Source organism: Patiria miniata, unplaced genomic scaffold (genome assembly GCF_015706575.1).
Source record: "Patiria miniata isolate m_02_andy unplaced genomic scaffold, ASM1570657v1 HiC_scaffold_29, whole genome shotgun sequence".
Taxonomy (NCBI): Eukaryota; Metazoa; Echinodermata; class Asteroidea; order Valvatida; family Asterinidae; genus Patiria; species Patiria miniata.
Genome location: NW_024037068.1, coordinates 19,736,222 through 19,760,843, shown reverse-complemented (window position 1 = coordinate 19,760,843; position 24,622 = coordinate 19,736,222). Strand labels below are relative to the sequence as shown.

Below are 24,622 nucleotides of genomic sequence, written 5' to 3'. Positions count from 1 at the left end.
CGGAATTGTGCAGTGTTGGTGATTAAAGTTCCAGAAAGTGAGTATTTATTAAGCAAGGATTAATTATAGATCTACATCAGACAATCTTCCAGCTTCCTTTTTTTCATTTTATTAGTGTAAACTTTACCAAAACCTTGTATACAAAATAAAGCTTCCTGCGTATATGTGTAACCACGTGTAGTTCTATGTATTTTCACAGTGCAGGCAGAACGTGCAGTCACCACTCGATTTACGAGACAACATTACGGCTTGACTGACCCTCGGGTAAGGTTTTGATTCATTTAATTCATTTTCGAAAACAGCTGAAAGTTTGTCTAGAACCAAGATATGATTATCAAGCTGTAGCATATCTTAAAAATTTATAGAAAATAGGCAATACTTATTTTTCATTTCAATGCTTTCTGTTTTCCTTGCATCTTTGAATAAACAATGAGAAGTCACTGATTGGTGTCCAGCTTCATCCATCTTTAATAAGTGGACGGACCCCATGCCTAGAATCAAAGTAGGGCAGACCACCACAGTAAATATGAAGGAGTTTCAATCTGACGGCTGTTTAATGTCACTTAACCTGGGCGTCTACCTTGTAGTGATTTTATCATGACTCAAGGCTCTCTGTTTTTCACTCATCTTTTATAATTCATGTTCAGGCTAACCATAACCCAAGGTTGGGCATACATGTAAAAACATGCATCCTGAAGCAAATTTGTCATTGTTTCAAATAACCCGATCTAATAATTTCAACCGTTTACTATACACAAATGTATACCGGTTTGCTTTCTGAAATGCAATGATTTCTTTCTTCCTGTACTTTCATTCACCGGTATAAATCAGTGTTGTAGGTCTCGAGACCGGTCTCGGTCTCTGTCTCGGTCTCGAGACCACTTTTTGCCGGTCTCGGTCTCGGTCTTGGTCTCGGGAGCTGTGGTCTCGGTCTTGGTCTCGGTTTCGGTCCCCTTTGGTCTCGATATTTTGGCTGGTCTCGAGTCGAGACCAGCCAAAAAGTGAGGGGGCGGATTCCGCCCCCGGCCCTTTTAGGGTTAAGTAAAGAATCAGTTTAGGGCAAATGTGACTGCAGTGTGATGCTAATGGACATGTCTCTCTTCTTTTTCTAGTGAGTGAGGCATAGTCCAATAACCATTGCTCCTCTTCTTATTTCTCGTTTTTATTGTGGGACGATCTGTTGAAACAAGCACTTTATAGCCATCCTCATTGATTCCAAATACAACTGAGATTTAAATCTTATGAATCAAGACTGAAACATTATTTTTACCGTCAGATTTTGTATTTTGAATATGGGGAACAATTCAACTCTTTATCTCTAGAAATATTGGTGATATTTTTTTATTTTCCTTTTTAATTTTTCCGTTATTCGTGGAGGCAGGAAAAGGTTTTTTTTTCATTATATTTATTAATGGATATTCATCAATTCGTAGATCGTTAAATTGGTATTAATGGTGGACAGCTGAATTTTGTGATCTCTTTATTAAAATAGACACGACTTGGGAATAGAGTATGCAAATTACGTGAAATGTTCACAGTTACTACTCAATAACATGTTCTTTATCCCAATTGTATTTTTTTACAAAATGGAGCGTGCCATTTTATTTTTTTTCATACTGTCACTTTCTTTTTGACTCGCCATGTATTCATCTTTTCATCTGTGATAAACACAAATTGAGCTACTGCCATGGTAACACAAAAATAGAGTCTAATTGCCTGCCTCGTCTCCTTCCTAAATGTCAATTGCATTTGCATATGAGTCGGGAAGAATTGTGTTCCATTAATCGCTATATGCTGTTTACGGCCATCACAATAAACTATTAATATATTGGCAATATGTCGTACTTGTTAATCACTAAAATATTCAAGTAAATCGCCCGGCAAAGTAGCCGATGCAGGCGATACGCTGGCACGGTACAAAACACAGAGAGGCGTGCGCACTGAGCCATGAATCCCAAAAGTACATCTCGCCCACCACATTCAGTTTGTGACAGCGCCATTCTATTGTGTCAGCCATATTCTCAAATAGGCTAATGGCGATGATGACGGCGGGCTGAATAACAGAAGATAGATCAGGCAAATATGGTTCATCAATCTTCTATAGTATATGTAACGTTATTGACATTAAACAAAAATAAAGTGGCATTACATTTCAGCCTTAGCCAGGCCTTCTTCAGCGGTAAATGACAGATGAACAAGAAACAACACGTAGGGGACACACAAACATGCAGGGTTGGAAGGAGAATCACAAAGAGGGATGTGGGGGGGGGGGCAGATCAATCCATATCCGGCCACCATCTCTCAATTTTTTTGTACAAATCTATATTCCATGACTGAAATAAATCAATATTTTCTTGCTCCAAATTTTTTTCGAATCAGGTTTACAAGGAGGTTTCAATGTAAAATTAAAATATCCGTTAGTGGTCATTGCTGAAACCAGGGGGTGGCTGTGGAGTTTAGGGTCCGAGTTCCTATAACAGATGAAACATCCACCTTTATTTTTTTTACTTTTGTCAAGTTTCAACATGTTCAAGTTTTGCAAAAACTAGTACAAATTATCATACTCCTAAGTTAGAGTTTCTTCATCAGATTTACACTTTATAGTAGTTAAACAATATTTGTAAAAAAAAAAAAAATTAAAGTGGCAAAAATATATGGAGTTCATCAAATAAGGTTTTCCCCTTCTTTAAATTAGGTTGCTTCCAATTTTTTTAATGATTGGGACAATAACAAATTCTGTTGCCATGTTGTAATTTATGGCATGAAACAAACACGAAGAGCACTCGCATGACACAATTAAGCAGGTACAAGTGATTCCTAACTTTCAATCACTTCCTTCACATCCTCATGAACATCAACATCTCAAGGACAGACTGTTCAGCTGTAATTAGTGTCTTGATGTTTATTTAGATTATTGTTATTTATTATCCGCGGTCTCGGTCTCGGTCTCGGTCTCGGACCATTTCGGTCTCGGTCTCGGTCCGCCTTGAAGGGTCTGGTCTCGGTCTCGGTCTCGGTCTCGCAACTTCAGGTCTCGGTCTTGGTCTCGGTCTCGGACTATCCGGTCTCGACTACAACACTGGTATAAATCAAATCATTAAGTGAACTAGAAACAAAAACCACATGTACCAAACCAGTCCCTGCGTCGCCTAAACACCGGATGAGTTTTTTGAAATTCACGCTCTCCGGTTATCACCAATCTAATGGGCCCGCTGGCGAGGTATGTGTTATAACCCACCCATCACCGCAACCCAGCAGCGGAACTGATTTTACTCCCTATATGCGTATTGAATTTCCAAAAAAGGAAAAAAAACCTTAACAAATACGCTCTAGGCAGTTTAGTCATATAATTACACAGGTATCCATACCAGTGCTTGTAAGTCTTAAATAAACGGAAATCTTCCCTAGCTGGTTGCAAATACAATGTTTTCAAAAAGATTCATCAGCTCGCAGAGCCAATCGTACTCCAATTTTATCATACATCCCATAAAGAGAAAAGAATGAGGAACGGCCCTGCTGGTGCTGATAGCAAATCCCATCCTCCTCCCTTGTTTTAAACCCTAATTCACGGCGGCAACTTTCTTGGAATGACTTTGGAACTTTCCAACAAGTTATTAGTATCAACAGATTGTTCCCTGAATTTTGCTTGCACAAAACCGGTTTCTTCCTTGCTATTTTCCTAGCCAGAAAACCACTTCTTTTTAAGAAAACACAAGTCTGATAAAAAACTAAAATGAATGGTGGCGGCCAAACTTCATTCCATTTAACTTAAAATGTAGTGGCGACATGTATGATTACGCCCCTTCCTAATAAACACAGTGAAATAAATCAGAGAGCCTTGATTCATGATAAAAATCACTACAAGGTAGACCCAGGTTAAGTGACATTAAACGGCCGTCAGATTAAAACTCCATCATAACTGGTTGTTTAACTATAGGGCTTGACAAGGACTTCGTACTTTTTAGAATGCATGATTCACATTGCGAAGGAGGACGGTTCAACAATGATATTAACAAGATAGATGGTCAAACGTTCATAATGCGAAGGTACATGGTTCATATTGCGAAGAAGCAAGGTGCAACGTTGACATCAAGCATGATCAATGGTGCACATTGGCAAGATCGAACGTGAACATTAACAAGTTGGAACATTCACATTAAGAAGGAACAACTTCCACAATGCGATATTAAGCTACGTGCAACGTGAATATTGCAAAGGTACAACGTCAATATTAAGAAGTTACAAGGTTCATATTAAAAAGGTCAATATTAAAATGTCGTTCCAGGGCCACCGTTCACTAGCGTCTTGTGAACTCTGCATGCATGTTGAATCATACTATCCCACAAATTGCTCGAAATTCGATCACGTGGCCGGGCATTAACGGTGATAATGACCGGCTTCAAAGAACAAGCGAAAAAAAGTGGCCCCTGAACCAGCATTGATCCAGCCCCATGGAAGGCAATGATTGGCCAAATTTACAACAGTCATACGGTAGTTTGTATCAATACAGCACTGCACATGCGCTCAACCACCTTCGCGTGACACTGACGCGCGCGTAGGCAACACAGTTGCTATGGGTGTGCGCGCGCGCCTAAGGAAGTTTTAAAACGGCTGGACATCGTACATGTACATACAGCAGTGCAGTATCTGATATACTGAGGATGTTTACGACGAAAGCGTAGATCTACGATTTTTTTTCTTTAAACACTTCGCCCAACGACATATTTACCTTTCCTAAACCAAGCATCTTTGTAATTCTGGACACGAAGAATATAAACGAAATTTCAGCTTCCTTCATCAGGTAAAAATATGAAAACATTGTTGTAAATATTTGATTCGCTACGGCAGCAGAAGTCTAAACCCTGGACGTCGTACGTGTACGCAATGAAGACGTTGTCCAGCAATGTCCAGCACAGCCTGGGCCCGGCTGTTGGTGTATATAACAAGGCTTATCGAAGAGACAGGGTACCACGCATAAGTTAAAATATGGCCCATGAACATGAACCCCAAAAAGTCTGGAAATATCGCCGAAAGAAATTTACAAAATTGGAGCATTTTAACTGTTTATTTCGTTAAAAAGGTATTTATTAATGGGAATAGCAGTGTGAGGATCCGGTCTTCACTGCGTGATAATGACCGGGTTTGGGGGTGACCGCTGTTAATTGACCTCGACTGCGTCTCGGTCCATTAACAGCGGTCACCCCCAAACCCGGTCATTATCACGCAGTGAAGACCGGCTCCTCACACTGTTATTCCCTTATTATTGATATGAAACCAACAACGGTGTGGAACACGTATGGAAAATTGTTAAGTAAAGAAGGAAAGCGTCGGATGTTTAGTCATATTGCTTCGAAGAAAATATAACCGCTATGGGTATTTATCGGCACATTTAAAATGTCCTTTCGTCCACAGAGAAGTTTGGTTACTTTTCAAAGTAATAAAAAAAATTCCATACCTGCAATCTAGGATCCAAAACTTGGATTAGATACGAAACTGGCGGGTGGTGCTCTCAGTGTTGTAGTCGAGTACTTTTTTTTCCAGTACCGAGTACTGCCGAGTACTTAGGTTGCCGAGTACAAGTACGAGTACTTGTACCTCCGAGTACAAGAACGGGTCTCCAAGTACGAGTACTTATACTTCCGAGTACGAGTGCTTCCGAGTACGAGTACGAGTGCTCGCATTTCCGAATACGTCCATACGGCAAATGGTTCCTTGTGCGTAATTGGCCCAGGCCCAGTCAGACCGATCGATTTCTCAACAAGCCAATCAACCATTTTAAATTGAAAGTATCGATAAAATAAGGCCATGGTAAGTGAAGTTATAACATTTTCCCCCGAGTACTGCTATTCGAGTACGAGTACTTTGCTGCCCGAGTACGAGTACCGTCATTTCGAGTACGAGTACTTTGACATTCGAGTACGAGTACGAGTACGAATACTCTAAAAAAAAGTACTAGAGTAGTGCTCGAGCACGAGTACCGAGTACGAGTACTACAACACTGAGTGCTCTCTAACCTTGCATGCTCTTTGTGGATCTGTGAAAAAAGTGGTCCACAGGATGCAGGAAGCGTGAACGCTTTGTGGACTTGGCACACGTCCACACTAGGTTTCACCCTCTTCTGAAAAAAACCCAAAACGGTTTAAAGGCATTTGGGGTAAGGTTTATCCGTCGCAAACTGAAAGGAACACTGAAGGAAATCATAATTAATAGAAATTCAGTTGAAAGAGTGTTCAGAGTGTGTGCAAAATAAGGTTTTTCTCCGGTTTTTCTTAACTTAAAATACAAAAGACTGTCCACTGAAGGTATGGAAGGTAAGTCTGAGCGTGTAAACACCGGCAATCAGGGACCTTGGACAAAAGGGTTAGGGCACAAACAATACGTCCACGGTTGACCGATAGTCCACGATTGAATTTCGTGTACAAAACCAATGGGAGCTGTTGCCAAAAAGTTCGAGTACAAACAAAGGAATGTTGGCTGCACGATTGCCGGTGTTTAGAAATGTGTGCATGGGTTTATGTGTGGGTGAACTTGGAAGTCGACTAAACTCTCAAAGTTTCAAAAGTCAAGTAGATCCTGCGCTGTTTATCTATACAGTTGAAGTGGTAAACACTTCAACAAGTTCATGCTATCAATAAACCACCGACTCTGCTATGAGTCACTGTGGCGTGATTTGCCTCGTGTTGGGTAAGGCCTAGGTGGAGAATCGTTTTTTTCTGGATCAGAAGAGCTTTGTCGTATTCACTGACCAAGCAACTTATGTGTGGCTACACTCCTGTCTTCCCATTGGCTACTTGGAATAATAGTTTCACATTTGATTGGTTAAGTATTTGTAGATAGTTGTACATAAGGCGTAAGAGTAAGAATAAAGTTGTTGAAGTCATTTCGAGGTTCATGTTCATGTGCAGCAGAAGAGTTTTACGGTTCGCGCTTTGTCCTAGTGTACTCACTGGGATATTACAGGATTTTGCATAAAGACAGCAAGCAACCTTTTCAAGGTAAGATATTAAGATATGTTCCGCAGAATGATCGTTATTGATTCAACGTTCTGTGGCAAAGATTACTGTTAATACATGAAAAAGATATCGGGGCTGTTCAACAGTTACGCGAAACGAATCGTGAATATTTGTTTTTTTTTCAAAAGAAAGCAATTTCAAATCATCTATTGCTGTACGAGCTGCTTTACTGTGAAGAGTATTGAATTGTAATGTACTTTTGCATGATTGCATGGAATAAAAGTAATTTCAATGTCAAACAGGTTACCAACAAAAATGCAAAAAAAAAGAATGGTCGGTTGTGGCCTGTAATCACGGTGACCGTTTAATTCCTACACAGATTTCCCGTAAGTTCAACGGTATTTTGCCGTAGGCTCCTCCTAAAATGTACAGGGTGAGACAAAAACGGTAAAGGTTACAAGGTCTTCTCTTCAGCCAACATTCGATCTTGGTAAACATATTGACCACATTCAGTACACATTTCACTGATTTCATCGCTACATGTATACCATTGTTTGAGACTACCCATAAACACTACCAACACAATGTTTCCTATTTTTTTAAGGGAGTATTTAACGTTTTTTTAATGGCGCAAACAAGAACCTTAATTAAGTGCGCGGAGATCCCCCAGTCTTATCCCCGTTTGATTTTGTTTTCTTTGTGTGTACCTCAATGACTGTGTGTACCGCTGCATTGTGTCGGGTTTTGCTCACCTTGTATAGCACAACGAGGGTGGTAAGCCGGGAGCCACGGGTGTGTTGGTGGCAGGGAGGTATGCGTAAGCTGGGATCGGTACCAGTTGGTGCTAGCTGAGCAAGGAGCACACGCTGTCAAACAAATGCAATCATGCTGCTGGAATGATTAGCTGCATGGGCTCTCTGAAACCAATATTGGAGCGTTAGGAATGTTGCACAGCACAATGATCAGGCATGATACACCTTAGGCGGTTTCTGGTATGGAGCTTGCCCAAACAAGTGGTTCGGCGACGCGGCTTTTTTTTTACCTGTTTTTTTTGCTTCAATTGTCGGCTGATAACTGCAAATGGTGCCCAACTAAACTTAGTGCAAATATATAGGAGTCCAGAGAGGCCACAAAAAGAATATTCTCGATCATAACCCAATCTAAAAACACGTTAAAATTGTGCAGCAGCAGGATTCCAGTCAAACCAGTGAGTTGGCGGTTTTGAGACATCATCTTTTATTGAAGAAAAAACTTTTTCATTTTACCGACGTGCATGGCTACGGCGACGCGCGCGCATACCAGAAAACGGAGACCTTTTTTTGGCCTTAGGTATCTACCTCTGTCTATGGGTTTCATCTGGTTTGTGCGCATGCGCGACATATTCCAACAGCAAAGTGAAGTTATTTGTCGCGCACTTTTGAGGATCAAAATGGGGCTGTCGCATTGGCGAAATATTTTGTGTGTGTTATAATTTTAAAGAAGAACCGAAAATGAAACAAATGTCTCAGAAAGTTTTTTGCAAGAATGTACAGCTATTTCAGACAAACAAATACGAATGCCTGGATAGTTTGAAAACGATAAATTAAAGTAAATGTTGATAGTAACCGATAAATTTAAATACTTTGATATGACTGATTTATTGATATGCATCTTTTTTTTATTTGTAAATCACATACCAAATTCAGTTGTTTCCTAACGCAACTGCAATTTTGATCAGAACAAATAATCTTTTTCGAAATTGCCTACTCGGTGCAAACTCGAAAGCCAACAAGCAAAATAAAAATTGTTTATCCGTACATTAAGTTTGAAAACATTTAGTTTAGTTTGATAATATTAAGTTTGAAAACGTTTGAAAACATTTGAACGAAATCAAATGCTCTTACTGCAAATTAAAAATCATATGTTTACCCTTCTCTCTGTGACTATTGAAATTGGGTTTAAAATAAGCTGAATGAGTTGTTAAAACTTGAAATTTGAACCATACGTTTTCGCTACACAATATGTGTCACTCAATTCCTAATGAACCTTTCTGACATTCGCAGTGCATCATGGGTATGGATGACAAACAACGAGTCAAGTTTAACCAACATTTCAGTGATTTTCAAAATCAAATCCAGATATAATGTTTTAGGGCTTTACACGGTGGAGTATCAGTAAAGTACCAGTTTGCGGCAACGCCATGTGGTAATAACTACTGTCGCTCAGTAGATATTTAATTCTGAAAAGAACTTGTCCTGCTTGTTATCAACCTTCGTTGAATCCTTTTTTAGTTCTGATTAGTTCTAAAAGATCATGATTTCCACATGTTTCATTCAAAATCTTTCAAATTTGGTTGAAATATCCTTTTTTTGTCAGTACCCATACAACAAATGATACTCAAAGTTACTGCCAGAGGGCGCTATATCGTCTATTTTTGTCATCTATTAGTCCTAAATTCCATTTTTTAAAAACCTAAATCGGCACTAACGACGCAGTTATGATAGTGTTATAAATGCTTTGTATTTCGTCAAAAAAATAGTACTCCAAAACCCACGGGCGTATAGAACGAGTATTGGAGCTGATTTTATAATTGAGACATGTTTTGGTAAAAGGCAGAAATTGTAAAGAAAACCCTTGAAGATTGAGTCATTTTGGCAGCTGCGTAGCAAGGGTTCTCACCGGGGGCGAGAGTGGAGGCGCTGGATGTTACGGTTGCAGAGGGGCCCAATTTCTGTTCAGCCCGTTGATCTAGTCTGGTTCTCAGACCTGACAATTATTCCCGACGCTCACGTCTAAATTGTAGGTCAGGCAGGCTCCTTGGCTAAAAATAAAAATGACGACATTGACGGCCCTTTTTCAAAGCTCGGCTTCGTTTCCGAATTCGCTTTATTACTTATAACTTTAAATTTTCCGATCAAATTTTCAAATAAATCACTTGCTTCATAATATCATACAGCTATGATAATACAGTTTGATATTTCTTTAAGAAGACATTGACTAATGTTGACCAGGAATCTTCAAAGTTTGAAACCCAAATAGCACTGTTAGCCGGCAGAGCCGAATGGAGACCACGCTGAGTTTTGGAAAATGCCGGTAACGGTCGTCAAAATCAAAATTGTACATGACGCAGAGAAAAAGTTTGCCAGATCCGAGTACATACTTGATGCATAAAATCGTCGTGGAATCTCAAGTTTTCTAAATAAAAGCAATGAATGTTAATAACCTTTTAAGTTTTTTATAAGCATTTAATAAAACCTATATTATACTCGGAAATACTTGGTCGCTATGCGATTGTCGACGAAATGAATTCGGCAAATTTCGGACATTTTCGGAAAAAGAAGGAATTCCTCATGTGACGTATAATTGTAATACAATGTATTAATGACGGCTACCTGACCTAAGATTCAATCAGGAATAGTCAGAATAGTTTGGTCTGGGAACCAGACTAGTTTATCATTGTCAATTATAGGACTAACCAATTTCCAGTGAGAGGTAACTTGGTTCAAAGATATATCGGATATTTATCGGTACTTAGATATCCAGCATTAAATAACGACTTGTGGAAAGTAGTTTAATGAAAGAAAGGTTTGAGGAAACACCATGCGGGAATAATTTCAACTATAAGAGAATGGTTCTAAAAAGAACAAGAGGTATAAATTCGACGTTCCGGTCAGTATGCTCTAACCGTCTTCAGGAGAGTGGTCACAACATATTGACCAGAACTTCGAGTTTATACCTCTGGTTTTTTTCAGGACCATTCTCTTAGTTCAGAAATTATTCCCACATGGTGTTTCCGCAAAGCTTTCTTTCATTAGTATCTCCACAATGCAAAGCCTCAAATCCTAGTGAAAGTAGTTTAAACATTTTCCATCGGCTCTTTTGTCTGCGAGCCCAAGACAAAAAAATGGCAATTTTCGAAATAATAATTACTTGAAAAAAATATTTGCTTGCCATCCAGGAACCAAAGCCTGGATTTGTGTAAAGGATCAAAGTTGACTAAACTTTCAAAACTGTTTCACGAGTCAAGTAGAGCCCACGCTCTTTATTCATACTTCTTTATCGTTGTGCAGTGAGGTAAACACTTCAACTAGATGGCACTATCTACGAACCATTGTCTGTGCTATGAGTCACCGTGGCGTGATCTGTCTCGTGTCGGGTAGGGCCTAGGTGGAGAATCGCTTTACCTGTTGCATCAGAAGAGCTTTAGTTCTTGCGCTTCGTGTTAGTCTACCCACTCGACTAACAACAATTTGCATAAAAGACAGCTAACAACAAGTGTCAAAAAGTATCCCAAAATATTTCGTAGCATACATTGTTGTTGGTCACGTGACCAATAATGTCTTAAGTGCTTACGTGATGGGTTTGGGTAGAAAAAAACATGGTTTTTACCCCCATGTATATTTACATGGTTTTTCTTTGACCAAAAAAAATGCAAACTGTTTCAGTAAATAGTGATTTTTAATCAGTTGCCATGTTGCCATGTTACCAATAAACTCTGGGTTTTTAATGTATGCTTGAGCAGACTGGCTCCCGGTCTGTATATTATTGAAACTGATTGTGGCGCGGGAACCAGCCTATACCCGACCGAAGGGACTTATTGACTTGCAACCATGATTGTTCTTGTAAATGCAAGTCTCATTCGAAAGTGAATGAAGATTGTATTGTATACAAAGTAACAATTCAGAAAGGAATCCGTTTTTTTTTTAAATGAAACTCAAAATTAACATGGAGGACGCAGCTTTAAACTGTGAGATACTTTATATAAAGTTTGTTCCTTGCACGAATTTAATGTGCATGTAAATGGCACTGTTGAACACGAAGGAGATCTCGAAAAGGTACAAAGTTGTATACAAAGTTGTAAACATTAACATTATCTTCAAACTTAACATTTGGCAAAATTAATTTCAATAAGCTTAGTTAAAGAAATATATTTTTATTCAAAGAAATTACATAGGAAACTAAGGCCATATCCTCTCTGAGTGCTTCCCGTTTGCTATTTCCCGGGTTTGCAGCATTGCTAACGGGCCTGCATTGTGACTTTGGGCGTGCTACCTTGTTAAATAGTACTTAACGTTTTCCGACTTCTGCCTGACGCCTATAGACCTTTATCATGCTGCCACCATTTCCGTCATGTTCCCTGTATACCATCACTTTACTAAATAATAATAATTTTGTGCAAAAAGGAACCAGGCAGACTATTTTTCCTTTCAGCCTCGCTTTGGCTACATTGATTTGAATGAAAAAAAAACCAAACAAACAAATGGCCGCAACATGTCAATGGTCTATTGGACAAAGATATTGGCTACACGGGGAGCCGCAAACATAGGCTTTATGCTTGATAGCTCAGGTTGTTCGAGCACTGGAACGGTAATTCGAAGAGCGTAGGTTCAAACCCCGATGCAGTAAATGTTTGTGTTCAACCTTAAAATAGGCCTAAATACACATATTAAAACATGGGTGTTTCTAAGTCAAGAAATGAATCTTTCTTCAGGAAAACAAATCAACATAGTTGTACGTATCTGAACAAGCCGATTTTGTTATGGTTTGGCCCCATTTCTGCATTTTTAGCGTCATTTTTGCGTCGAGCTCACAAAATGGTAGTAGCCAACTTTTTTTGCCTGTTTCTCCATGTCAATTAACTCTATTTGGAAAAAAACTGCAGGCGTAGCTAAAAAAAATAAGGGAATCTTGTAATTATGCACATTAAAATCGATTTCTTGAAATGTGAAGTTGCGCGAAAAGAAAAACAAATCCCTTAAAAGTTGTAGCATGGAATGTTAAAGTATAGGTTTTCTCAACTATTTTGACAGTTATGTCGTCTAAATTGTATGAAAAGAACTTCATTTTTGTTCCAGAATGCCGTTGGGCTCCATTGCTAATTCCAATTTAAAAATTACACCATTATAGTTCATACTTTGACCAGTGTAATTCGTTATTGTGGCATTCTGATTAGTCCTAAATTCGGGGATTTGTCTCATGTGGAGATTGGTGTTGATTGAAAAAAAAACCCAAACTATGTTTGTTATCGGTTATTTAAATCCTTCAGTCATTCAATTTCGTCAGTGGCAAGGTGAAAAGTTACGGTCAGATATTTTCAAACTCTCTTCGACTTCTAGCAGGGGATTGTGTAAAATAATTGCCAATCTTGCTTTCTTCATTCATTAAAAAAAGGTAATCTATATTTAAAAACGTTTGTTGCGCCTCTTTAGCCTAATCCATGTGCAGATGACCATGGAGATCAGGTGGAACATGTATGACTCATTGACGACCTTTGTTTTTCAATTCAACGTCAATCACAACATAAGACGAAAATACCAAGTTGGGACGAGTCAGAAAGCTACATCAGCGAATTACACCTGACAAAAAAATATTATAAGTAATGGTGTAAATTCCAGCTCGGAAATAACATTGAAGCCCAACGGTGGCAACGAAATTAAAGTACCTGTCGATGAAATGTTGAATGATACAAGAATCAAAATAATCGAAAAACGTATACGAAACCTAAAACTGTGCTTTGAAGTTTTATTTCTTTTGTTTTTCTTTTTTAAAGGCTCCTTTCCCTGACCATTAGCGTCCCTGCTTGTCATCCGTGTACGTTTCTTCACTGGATCGGACCAGACTCAAAAGGTAGGAGCCGCTTAACCTTAGGTTGCATTCTTAATTTGAAGTAAAACATTAGCAAGCCATGCCTTTGTCACAGTCTTTCTCTGGATTGAACCATTTGACTTATTTGAAAATTCCAAAGTAAAGCAGATGAAATAAATCAGAACCTGAGATACTTTATTTCATCTCTTAATTTATATGATTTCAAGGTATAATCAGATAATAAATACCATTTAAAGAAATGCGGAATCCATTAAAAAACTAAGCTTGTTGGTGTGGACCCAGAGATAAATATGATTATCAACGCAAACTGAATGAAAAACACAACAACATGTATGTAACAAAACAATGGGGATGGGAAGTAAACAAGATAAAAGACAGTAGATTTAAATAATGTGGAGGTAAAAATTATGACCAAAAACCGAAATCATCAACGAAATCAAGAAAAACACCTTGATCAGTAGCTAAAAGTAAATAGAAACAAAAACTTGAACAAAAAGGTGAACTAAACAAGATAAAATTGATTAAATTATAAAGTGAACAAAGTGTACGTACATGTCGATAACTGTATTAGAATGAAATGATCAAAATATTATTGGAGCACATTTAAAATCACAAAATAAATACAAAAAAAATAGTGAACAAGACTTAGTCGTGTTTGTTTAAGCAGAATTGCTTGCATTTTTTTCATATGACTGAAGAGCAGTAATCCAAAATTAATACCCAAAATATCTTGTGTAGTTCTAGCGTTCTACTTTATGTAACATCTCAGTAAGCATACATACCAAACGACTAGTAGTAAACGACTAGTAAAACTTGATTGAAATATCTTACAATAAATATCTGAGAAGAAAATAGTCCTAAAATGTCCTCCAAGGCACCAACCATGCATGAGACTGAGAAGAGTGCTATTGATTGGTCAGTGCTGGGGTCGTGAACTTGAAGTCTTGATTCTAATTAATTTAATCAGAATGTGTACAATACATTTGTAATTCAAATGCTTTCAAATGTGGTTCAATCATTCTTTGGGTCAGTATCCATCCAACCAAACTATTTTGGCAATTCACCACCAGCAGGCGTTATATACCCACTGTTAGGCCCCCAAAAAATATTCGGTCTCTGGTCAGACCAAAGTTCCAGAATTGATGCGGCGACGCGGGTTTTTTTTTTTTTTTTTTTGCCTTTTATTTTTGCCTTTTCCCCCCCTCAAGCCTGGATTGTACAGCCAAGGTGGGTACTATTATGATTTTGTTGTGTCCTCATATACATTGGGGTCCTTCATAATTTGCCTTGGTGCCCTCCATCATTTTCCTTGTTGCAATTTCCCCATTCCTTGGTACAAAAATTTGAAGAGGCAATAAAGGGCGCTGCTGAAGCTACCACGGACAATTTGAAGAAAAAAAAGGTTGACGCGCATGATTAAAATCGACGCGCGCGCTGACCAGAGACCGACTAATTTTGCTTGGCCTTTAAGGGGAACAATCATCTTATCCTGGGACTAAGTCTAAGACTTTAACCCTAAAGGGACCGGGAGCGGAATCTGCGCTCCCCCGTCAACTATTTTTGCGATAGCCTCGAAATATATTTTTTTCGCGACCCGAGCTGTTTTGACTTTTTAGCCTCGAGACCTGCTCATCTTTTGATACCCAAAACATACAAATCGGTCCACGGGTTGCCGCGCAGCGAAACATTTTCCGGGGCTACGCGCCGTGAAAACTGAACTTTCCCATACGTAGTGTACGTGGAGCAGAATTACCTTTCGTGCATAATTATAATTATGATTATGGTCAAAATAACTCGGCCCTTTTAGGGTTAAAATAATACATAATTGAAACAATCAAAACTGCCATCCAGGCACCAATGTAGGTAGTAGGTTAATGTGTGTGAAGGATCGAAGTTGACTTAACTCTCAAATGTCAATAGTCAAAGTAGGGCCCGCGCTATTAATACGTACATTATTAACTTCTTTTTGCGTTGTGGTAAACACTTCAACTAGATAATGCTATCAATAAATAGCTGACTGTGCTATGACTCACTGTGGCGTGATCTGCCTCTTTTTGGGTAGAATATAAGTGAAGAATCGTGGTTGTCAGAAGAGCTTTGTTTCTTGCGCTTTTCTTAGTCATTAGTATTACAGGATTTGCCTCGTGTCAAAAAAGTACCCCAATACTTGTGGTAGCATGCATTGTAGCAGTTCACGTGACCATTACATTTATTCTTAATTGTTAAGCTGATTGGTTTGGGCGGAGAAGACACGGCTTTGACCCCCCCTTTCCCACATATAAAATGCCGCAAAATTAATATTACAACTGTTTTTCAATTCTTTGACATAGTAACCATTGACATTATACGAAATTGTTTTTTTTACTAAACTGTCTCCAGAAATTTCATACCGATCGACCGAAGCGTTCTTGAGCTATTAACATAAGTTTAAAATGGAAAAACGTTGTTCATTCCGGTTCAGATAGGGTAAACAAAAAAATAACGCACTATAACACATGAACGGTTAGGTCTTCTTAAATGTAAGGAATTTAAAAAAGGAATGATAATTATTATTATACAGTCGCCTGGGCAACAACTTTAGTTCAATATGAAAGAGAAACAGCAAGACAGGATCAACGTTTAACCACCATTTCAACCCCAGGTCCAAAATACACATTACATTACTTACCAGAGTAAATCACAGTAACAAACAAAGTGCTTGAACTCAGATTATCTGTACATTGTATCAGCCTGATTGGTGCGCGTGATTTGTCTGTTCACACCACCTAAAGAAGCAATCCCCGTGCTCTTCACCAAATCTGGGTGTAATATTGTTTTTTTTAAAAAAAATTCCGTAAATTCCCCTCTTATCATCTGCAACCTTCTGAAGAAAGGTAAAACAACACGGGGAATGCAACTTTAATCTGTATGCTTTGTCATTTCTTACATTTCCAAAGCTTGTGAAAAGTTTGATAAAACCATCCTCTGCCATACCGAGGTGCACAGCAAGTTAAGGACACTGTGACGAAACAAAATCAAGTTGATCAAGATCGATGATGAAAACGTGGATTATCAACGTGTCAAAAGTATCAACATCATATCTGTTGCTCAAATAAAGAAGCAGCCTTTCCGAAATTGTAATTATTAAAAAACGTATTGTGTTATACGATTTTGTGAAATGAAATCAAAATGAGGTGCCTTCGAAGTTGGACAGTACAGTGTTGAAGTAAGACGAAAACACTACACTGAACTTTACAGCCTCATTTTCTTTTTCAGGCTCTTGTTCCTGGCCATTATCGTCCCCGCCTGTATTCTGTGTAGACGTTTCTTTACTGGATCGGACCAGATTCATTATAAGGTAATTACCGCTTAATCCCTGATTGAATTTTCAGGTATCTCATCAAAAAGTTGATAAAATATAACTACTGTGAAACCTTTACCTTGGTCTTGCTGTATATTAAAACAATTTGTATCATCCTGTTGGAAAATTACTCAACACCTCTGTCATGGTTGTAGGTTTCTACATTCTTGTAAATACTAACAAAAACAGTGGCTACAACATTGAGTACATTGCAATAACTTAAAACTTCTAGGAACGACGACATAATTGTTTTTCGAACAAGTGCCTCTCGGTATCAAGGCTCAATTCAAACATCATGGAACTTCGGAAGCCCTTGAAGATGCTTTCGTGACAAAGAGACATTTCCTGAAATTAATTTCTCAATTCTTGCAAATAGCAGTAAATCCAGGTAGAAGTTCATTGATGACCTACTGTTCATCAGATATTAGCGCCAGAAATATACCAAGTAAATCCAGCAAACTGCCCGAATACAGATAACACCCACTCAAGATTCAGGGCTACAGAGTATGGAACAGAAATGGGCACAAGGGTCGCTTGCCTCTGTTCCCCAAAAGCACACCTGGATCGTGCATTGGAGGTACACTGTATGTTAGCAGTGGGCTCATCCGAAAGTGACCTTTGGTATAAAACAAACAAAATGTTGTAATAATACATCCACAACCCACGTGCCAATTCTGGTATTAAAAAAAATAATAAACAACAGAAAGATCTACTGTTATAAATTTTTCCAAGTCAAGACTTCTCGTATGCTTAACATATCAGGGTGAAGGGTTATAAATAAAAATGAATCATCCTCATCCAGTCACTTTGGCAAAAACATAAGCTCAATATGAAAGAGAGAGAAATAGCAAGAAAGAATCAGTGTTCAAAAGACGTATCAATCCCAGGTCCAAAATAAACATCCAAGTACACCTACTCGCCAGTGAGTAAATATAACACAGTAATAAACAAAGTACTTGAGATCAGATCTGTACATCGTATCAGCCTAAGTAGTGCGCGCGATTTATTTGTAAACATATCTCTGAAAATACACTTAGTTTCTCGCACAAAACCGAATTTAAATGTAATAGTTATAGACATTGTTTAATCAAGACGAAATTTTTAAAAACAAAAACACTGTTTTGAAAACGTAAATCTTATAATTCTATATTCTCTATTTCTCTTCCCTGCCGAGCAATATAAGAATGTTGTTAAACAAAATATAATTTAAGTCCTGTTAAAGATGCATTGGAAATATCCCACAAATGTCATTGTACAATGCATTTCTATTTGCTTGTTTTTCGTGGGCTCGTTTCTCTGGCCAGTTGCGTATCAGCTTGTCACCGCCCGTCCTAGATTGCACTCCCTTAAAAAAAATTGCCGATGGCCAAACGTCTACTAACTTGAAAAATCTTCTGAAATTCTTCTCAGATTTCTAAGCAAAGAAGCATTTCATAATTAAAATGATAAAAATCAGGCACAATGAACAACCTAACCCAGGTGAACCTGTATTGCCGACCAATAATTATTATATCACACTTTGGTTCCAAACTGATATGCCGAGTAAAGCAAAGTGAGTGCAACAAATTACTTGATTTGAAAATCAATATTCAAGCAAATTATACTTCACAAATAACACTGTGGTGTGTTTCCCATCTTCGCTTTACAAACGCCTGTTGCATTATTCAATATATTCCGACACTGTCAACAAAATTGACTGACAACAAAATTTCGGGCCAATTAGCAGTTTATCAGTCAAACATTTATTTTCTTATCACTTAAGTAGTGTTTCTGTGTACTGCAGCTGCGGTAGACCGATTTGACATCCCGCAGCCGCAATCAGTCCTTCACATTGGTCTTTGGCCACCTGGTCTTGTCGTGGGCGAGTAGCTGTAGGCAATGGATGTTTCGCGGTGCGGAGGGGTCCGAGTCCAGCCCGTTTGAGGTCAGCACGTGTTGTGCCCAGTAGATTTATGCAATGCCGTCCTGGTCTGGGTTTGTAGGCTTGAGAGCCAGTAACGGCAAAGTCTAAGGCTCTCTGAGCGGGTGTGTCAGGGTCCATACGTAGGACATGGCCTAACATTGACCATCTTTGCTTTGTGACCTTTGATGAGAGGGGTTCTTTACTGCACAGTTCGCATAGTGCCTGGTTGCTGATAAGGCTCTTTGACCAGCAGTGACCTGGGATGATACGGAGGTATCTGCGGTGGCACGCGGTTGTCAAGCATGACTTTGGGTGCTGCCCAGCTGTTACAGTTGTAGAGCATGATTGATATGCAGTATGCGTTGTAGAGACGGAGTCTTGTCTTCAGCGGGATCTTGGTTCGCCGGCTCCAGAGTTTCCGTAACGTGTGGAATGTTACATTGCCTTGAATGCAGCGAGCTGTGATGTCTGAAGTGCTGCACAGTAAGGAGCCCAGGGTCTTGTTCTTGCGACAACTCTCGTTGCCGCGGACAGCCTTTCCGTGCGAGTCTGTCTCCGTGGCTTCTGCTAGGTCTTCGTCTCATTCATTAACAAGTTTTCGACTTTTAGTTTCTCCGCTGCTATTGGCTGGAGATGGTCCAGGGGTTTCTTTTCTTCGTCCAGGAAGTCAACATTTTCTGCGTACTCCATTTCTAGTGTCAGACCTAGGCTGGAGCCCGGTGGGTTGGGTCTGTTGGAGCTTTCTTGGACGGATGAAAGTGCAGCAGCAGGTGAAAGGTGAAAGGACTAGTGATAGGCTATCACCCTGGGGGATCCTATTGAGGTCTCAAATGAGTCTGACAGCTCGTTTTTTACACGGACCCTGAGCTCTGTCCCTGCTAACAGTGATCTTGCTAGTCTTAGTTCATCTTCGTTGCAGCCTGCTTGTAGTGGGACATCTAGGATTCGTTTCCGCTTGATGGTATCAAAAGCTCGCGACACATCAATGCTCATCTTGTGGAAATCCCATTTCCTTGTCATAACAACTGAGGTCAGCATGCATTGTGCCCATACAATGTCTGCGCAGCTCCTGCCTCTTTTAAAACCACTTTGATATGGTCCGGTGAAGCAGTCGATCTTGTCTCTGATGCGGCGTAGAGTGATGATGGACAACATATTTCGTATGCCGTTCAGCAGGGCTATCGGCCGGAGGTTGGCTGGTGGGCCGGGGGGGGGGGGGGGGCTTCTCTGGCTTGGGAAGAGTGATTAGTGTGCCTTCTCCTAGTGTCTGTATGATCATGTGATGCTCAAACGATGAGTTGATGGTTTCGGCCAGTGGGCGGGAGACAAGGTGTTTGGAGTACTTGAAGAGCTCGCTGTTGATACCGTCTGGACCGGCAGCACGGCCATTTTGGAGTGCAGTGATGGCGGTCTTGACTTCCTCAAAGAGGTTGTTAGTTGATAAGAAATCAAGAAGAGCATCGCCATTTGAGTTGCATTTGAGGTGAACGCCAGCCTCAGCATCTTCGGGGGTGAGCTTTCCCAACTTGGAGTTGAAATCACCGCAGATGAAGAGCTTCCATCTAGAAGGAATGGCTATCAAGGAATCTATTTCAGCATAGAACTTGTCCTGGAGGGTTGGATCCTGTGCTGCACGTTCGCTGGTGGGTCCATAGGCATCGACCACTTGGCATTTCAATTGTGGTCCACTTCTTGTAGGGAGGGTGAAATATAGTATGGAGACCTGATCACTTAAAAACTTGTATGAAGTGATGTGGTTGAGAAGTCTTGGACTGATGACAAAGCCTAAACAGCGGTAGGAGGAGGCTTCCTTCTGTTTCATGAGTGCCAGCTTGTATCCTGACCGAAGTGTCTGTTCCCAGTGGTCTTTGGTCTTTGATCTTTGTTTCTTGGATGCACAAGATGTCAATGTTGTAGTGTTTGCAATCTGTGCAAAGTGTCTCTCTTTTTGATGCGGCGGACAGGCCGCGGACGTTCCATGTACCAATGGCAAACTCCCAAGGTAGAGGCTTTGCTCTGATTTGCCTGGCGCATGGTCGAGGAATCATGTGAAGGGTAGACATAGTTGCTGAGGGTCGAGGGGTTATCCTTTTACCACCCTGAGCATATGCGGATGTCAGCCCGCAAACCTGACAGCGATTGGTTTCACAGCGTTACGTTGCTGTAACTTGCAGGGAAGGCCGAGTGATTATTCACAGGAGGCTGCTGTCATCTTCCCCAATCACTTAAACAACAACGAATATCTAAAGCAAAAACACTCACACAACACTATCAATTATCATCATCTTGGCACAAAATAGTGGGAACCTATTGCGAAACTGACTAAACATATTAAAACAAAATACGTTAGAACAAAACCAGATGTACGATGTCATATGCACATTCAAGGACACGTCCTCGTCAATACAATTCATTGACATACAAGCCCTTCAAAATCTGTTTATCTTTAGGTTATATCGCTCTGACTTTAGTCGTTCGTGTATGGAATGGGATGAGTTCCTTTCGTTTCCAGCACCTCTGTTTGCTATAGCTGCGTTTGGAGAAAAAAAAGTGGCCAACTTTAAATTATTTAAAATACTGCACTAAGAAATCGATACAAATTTTTCACCACACAGTACCTAAGTCATAATTTGATTGATTTTAAGAACATTGATCGTGATGTAGAATTGCATCATTTATCTGTTCCACAGGGATGGCTACTGCTACATCGGTAGGCTCTGCTTTTAAGAAGATCGGCACCCATCTTGAGTGCAGCATCTGCACAGAAATATACAAGCAGCCGAAAATACTGACCTGCCTCCACAACTTCTGCAAGGAGTGTCTCGTAAAATACCGTGATGGCACATACCGAGGATCTCCACAAATTCCTTGCCCTGTATGTCGTCAGGAGATGGTACTACCACAGTCTGGCATCCAGGGCCTCAAGACCAACTTTCATTTGGTTGCTTTGATTGAGGAATTTGAATTACAGGAGAAGGTAGCATGCTCAGGATTGAACTCGAAGCTTCTCTGTGAGACATGCGACGAGGATAACGAGGCTTTATATCACTGTCTCGACTGTGGAATGAATATCTGTACGTCGTGCCGCAAGGCACACCTACGGTTCACAGTTTCGGCAAACCATGCAGTAGCAACTTTAAACGACATTCGTCAGGGGAAGGTGAACCTGACTAAACAACCGGCCCAGTCCAAATGTCACAAACACAAGGAGGGCATCACACAATTCTATTGCAAGACATGCGATGAGCTGATATGCCAAGTATGCACTGTCTTAGATCACTCTAAACCCGATCATGACATCATCGACATCGGAAAAGCTTCAAAAGAATTTAGACAGTCACTGGAGAAAGGCTTTCCTGCTGTCGAAAAAGAGATAAAAGGCCTTGAAGTATCCCTACAGGGTGTGGCTGCATCTAAGAAGGTTTTGAACGACAACACGACAGAGGCTCGAAAAAAGGTGCAGGACAGAGCTGCTGAGGGCAAAGCAAAGATCAACGCTGAAGAGAAACGACTCCTGGATGAGATCACTACGCAGGAACATGAGCAAAACAAGCGACTGGTCGAGCACGAGAAGACATTAAGCAATTCACTTCAGAGAAAGAAACATTGCCTACAGACCAGCCAAGAAGTAACGAGAAATGCATCAGATTCCCACTTCCTTTCCCTCCATCCCGTGATCAGCAAAGACATGGACAAGCTCAGAGGTCAACCAACTCCCAAGATGGCAGGGTTGAAGTTGCATCCCGTGTTCGTTAAGAGCAAGAAGCTTGACATCGATCTGGGCAAGGTGATGGTGGAAGACACATGGGAGATAGGCCATTCATTTGGCAAGAAGGGTAGTGGTAAAGGGGAGTTTGAATCAGCCAGAGGCATTGCTGCTGCTGCTGACCCTGACGAGATTGCTGTGGCTGACTGGAAGAATGATAGAGTGGTAATCTGCAACAACCAGGGACAAACCAAGAATACCATTCCGATTGACCCAAGTAAGTAATTTGTGTGCATACATTTTAATTTCTTTTTCCCATTTAACCTGCAATGAAACTATATTGGCCTATTGGATTTTATATTATTTTCTCGTTCCGTTTTATTCAGCGATTAAAAATGTTATCCGCGTCCTGCACACCCTTGTTCTTTTTTTTTTTCATAAAAAGTGCTAAGAATCATTTGTTCTTTTTCTCAAATAAATTGGTAAGAAATTTAAATTTCAAAGACCCAATGATACAGAAACAAAAAAAAACGGTGCTTTCAATGGGCCTCATCCACAATACCTTCCATTAATCATAGACATTATAAAAAAACATCAGTTTCATGATTTCCGATTCTCTCCTGCGTAAAATCACAGTTGTTTTGAAGTGGCATTGTAGTTGCTATATATACCATCCAACCAAGCTATTTTGTATTCCTTTTTTGAGAGGCCTGTCCTGTTTGCCTTCGAATTAAAGATAATGTCCGTATCCTAATTTATCCATAATTTGTTGTCCAACAAAAGCAACACACACAAAAAAATCGGGGCAAGTGAAATGCAATTTTACCTAAAAAGATGAACAGCACCAAACCCACTCTTTCATGTGTTTTACTAAGTAAAGAACACCACCTGGTGCCAGAAGGTGAATTCTTTTCTACACCAAATGAAAAACTCAAATACGATGCTTGTGAAACAAAGGCTTGAATACTTAAACATACTTTTTCATCCCATGTAACATCCACAGTTTATGATGGCCATTCTTTGGCGAAACAAAATGTTTTTAATTAAAACCTCTATGGTTATTATTCAAACTCATCCGTGCACGTTGCATATGCGTTTTAGATTAAAACTGCTCCGAGTGAATTGAACATGAGAAGGTCTGTGGTGGATCACAATCACTTGACCATCAAACAGTCAGATATTTCTGTTAATTATTTGAATGATTTTTTTGACAAGAGTAATTAGTCGAAATACTTTCAATTATTTTGTTTTCCAGATGACGTCGTTGCTGTATCGAATCAGTGGGTGTGTGCTCATCCCAGCAAGATGATGGTTTACCATAGGGACACCACGCACAAGTTTGATTTCCGCACTGTGCCAGAGGATGAGGTTGGCAAGACGGTCGTGCAGCTCGTGAGCGTGGCTGTCATGCCCAATGGTAACATCATAGCGGGTGATAAGGTGAGGAAGGTATTGACTGAGCACAATCCTAGGAATGGTGATATCCTACACACCATGCCGGTGAAGATAACACCTGACTTCTTGGCTGTACTGAGCAATGGTTGGATTGTGATCAGTGACAAGGAGCAGGGACTAGTGGAGACAGTGAAGGTCTCTAATGGCAACGCTGTGACTGTTAGCACAATCCAGCCAACCATCGACGGTAAACCGGCGAAATACTGCGGGGGTGTTTGCAGCAACAGCTCGGGTATCTACCTTGCAGTGGTCACAGGCAAAGTCCACACCGGTCACATACACCACTATAACTGTGCATGTCAGTTTGTCAGCTGTGTGGCCCAGGGTTTGTATGACCCCTGTGGAATCACGTTCACAGCTGCAGATGGTGGGCAGCAGCTGGCAGTGGCTGACTGGCACTCAGTTAAGATATATCACAAGGTGTGATGCCGACGATGTCATCCAGTATTAAACCGCCCTTCCAATGCCCGCCTTTGGATATGTTTATGCCCGCTTGTATCAGACCTAATGGAGGCCTAGGTATAAAATTAAATACATAAAAACAAACAAAATACAAATTATAACAAGGACTGACAACGTGCATGTTGAATGATGTCCTAATATTGTCTCCCGTATGTATCCGTTATTTTAATTATATAAAATATCCGAAAGCAAAAATGTCATATTGTTATAAAATAGCT

The 24,622-nt window shown here is 40.0% G+C and overlaps 1 protein-coding gene across 1 annotated transcript; it reads left to right on the top strand.

Annotated features, from left to right (window-relative positions):
- Positions 1–21,473: 21,473 nt before the first annotated feature.
- LOC119735561 (E3 ubiquitin-protein ligase TRIM56-like) lies at positions 21,474–24,368 on the top strand. The gene is made up of 2 exons (XM_038209310.1): positions 21,474–22,764; positions 23,743–24,368. Exons 1-2 carry the CDS (start codon positions 21,474–21,476, stop codon positions 24,366–24,368), a joined length of 1,917 nt encoding a protein of 638 aa, XP_038065238.1.
- Positions 24,369–24,622: the final 254 nt, after the last annotated feature.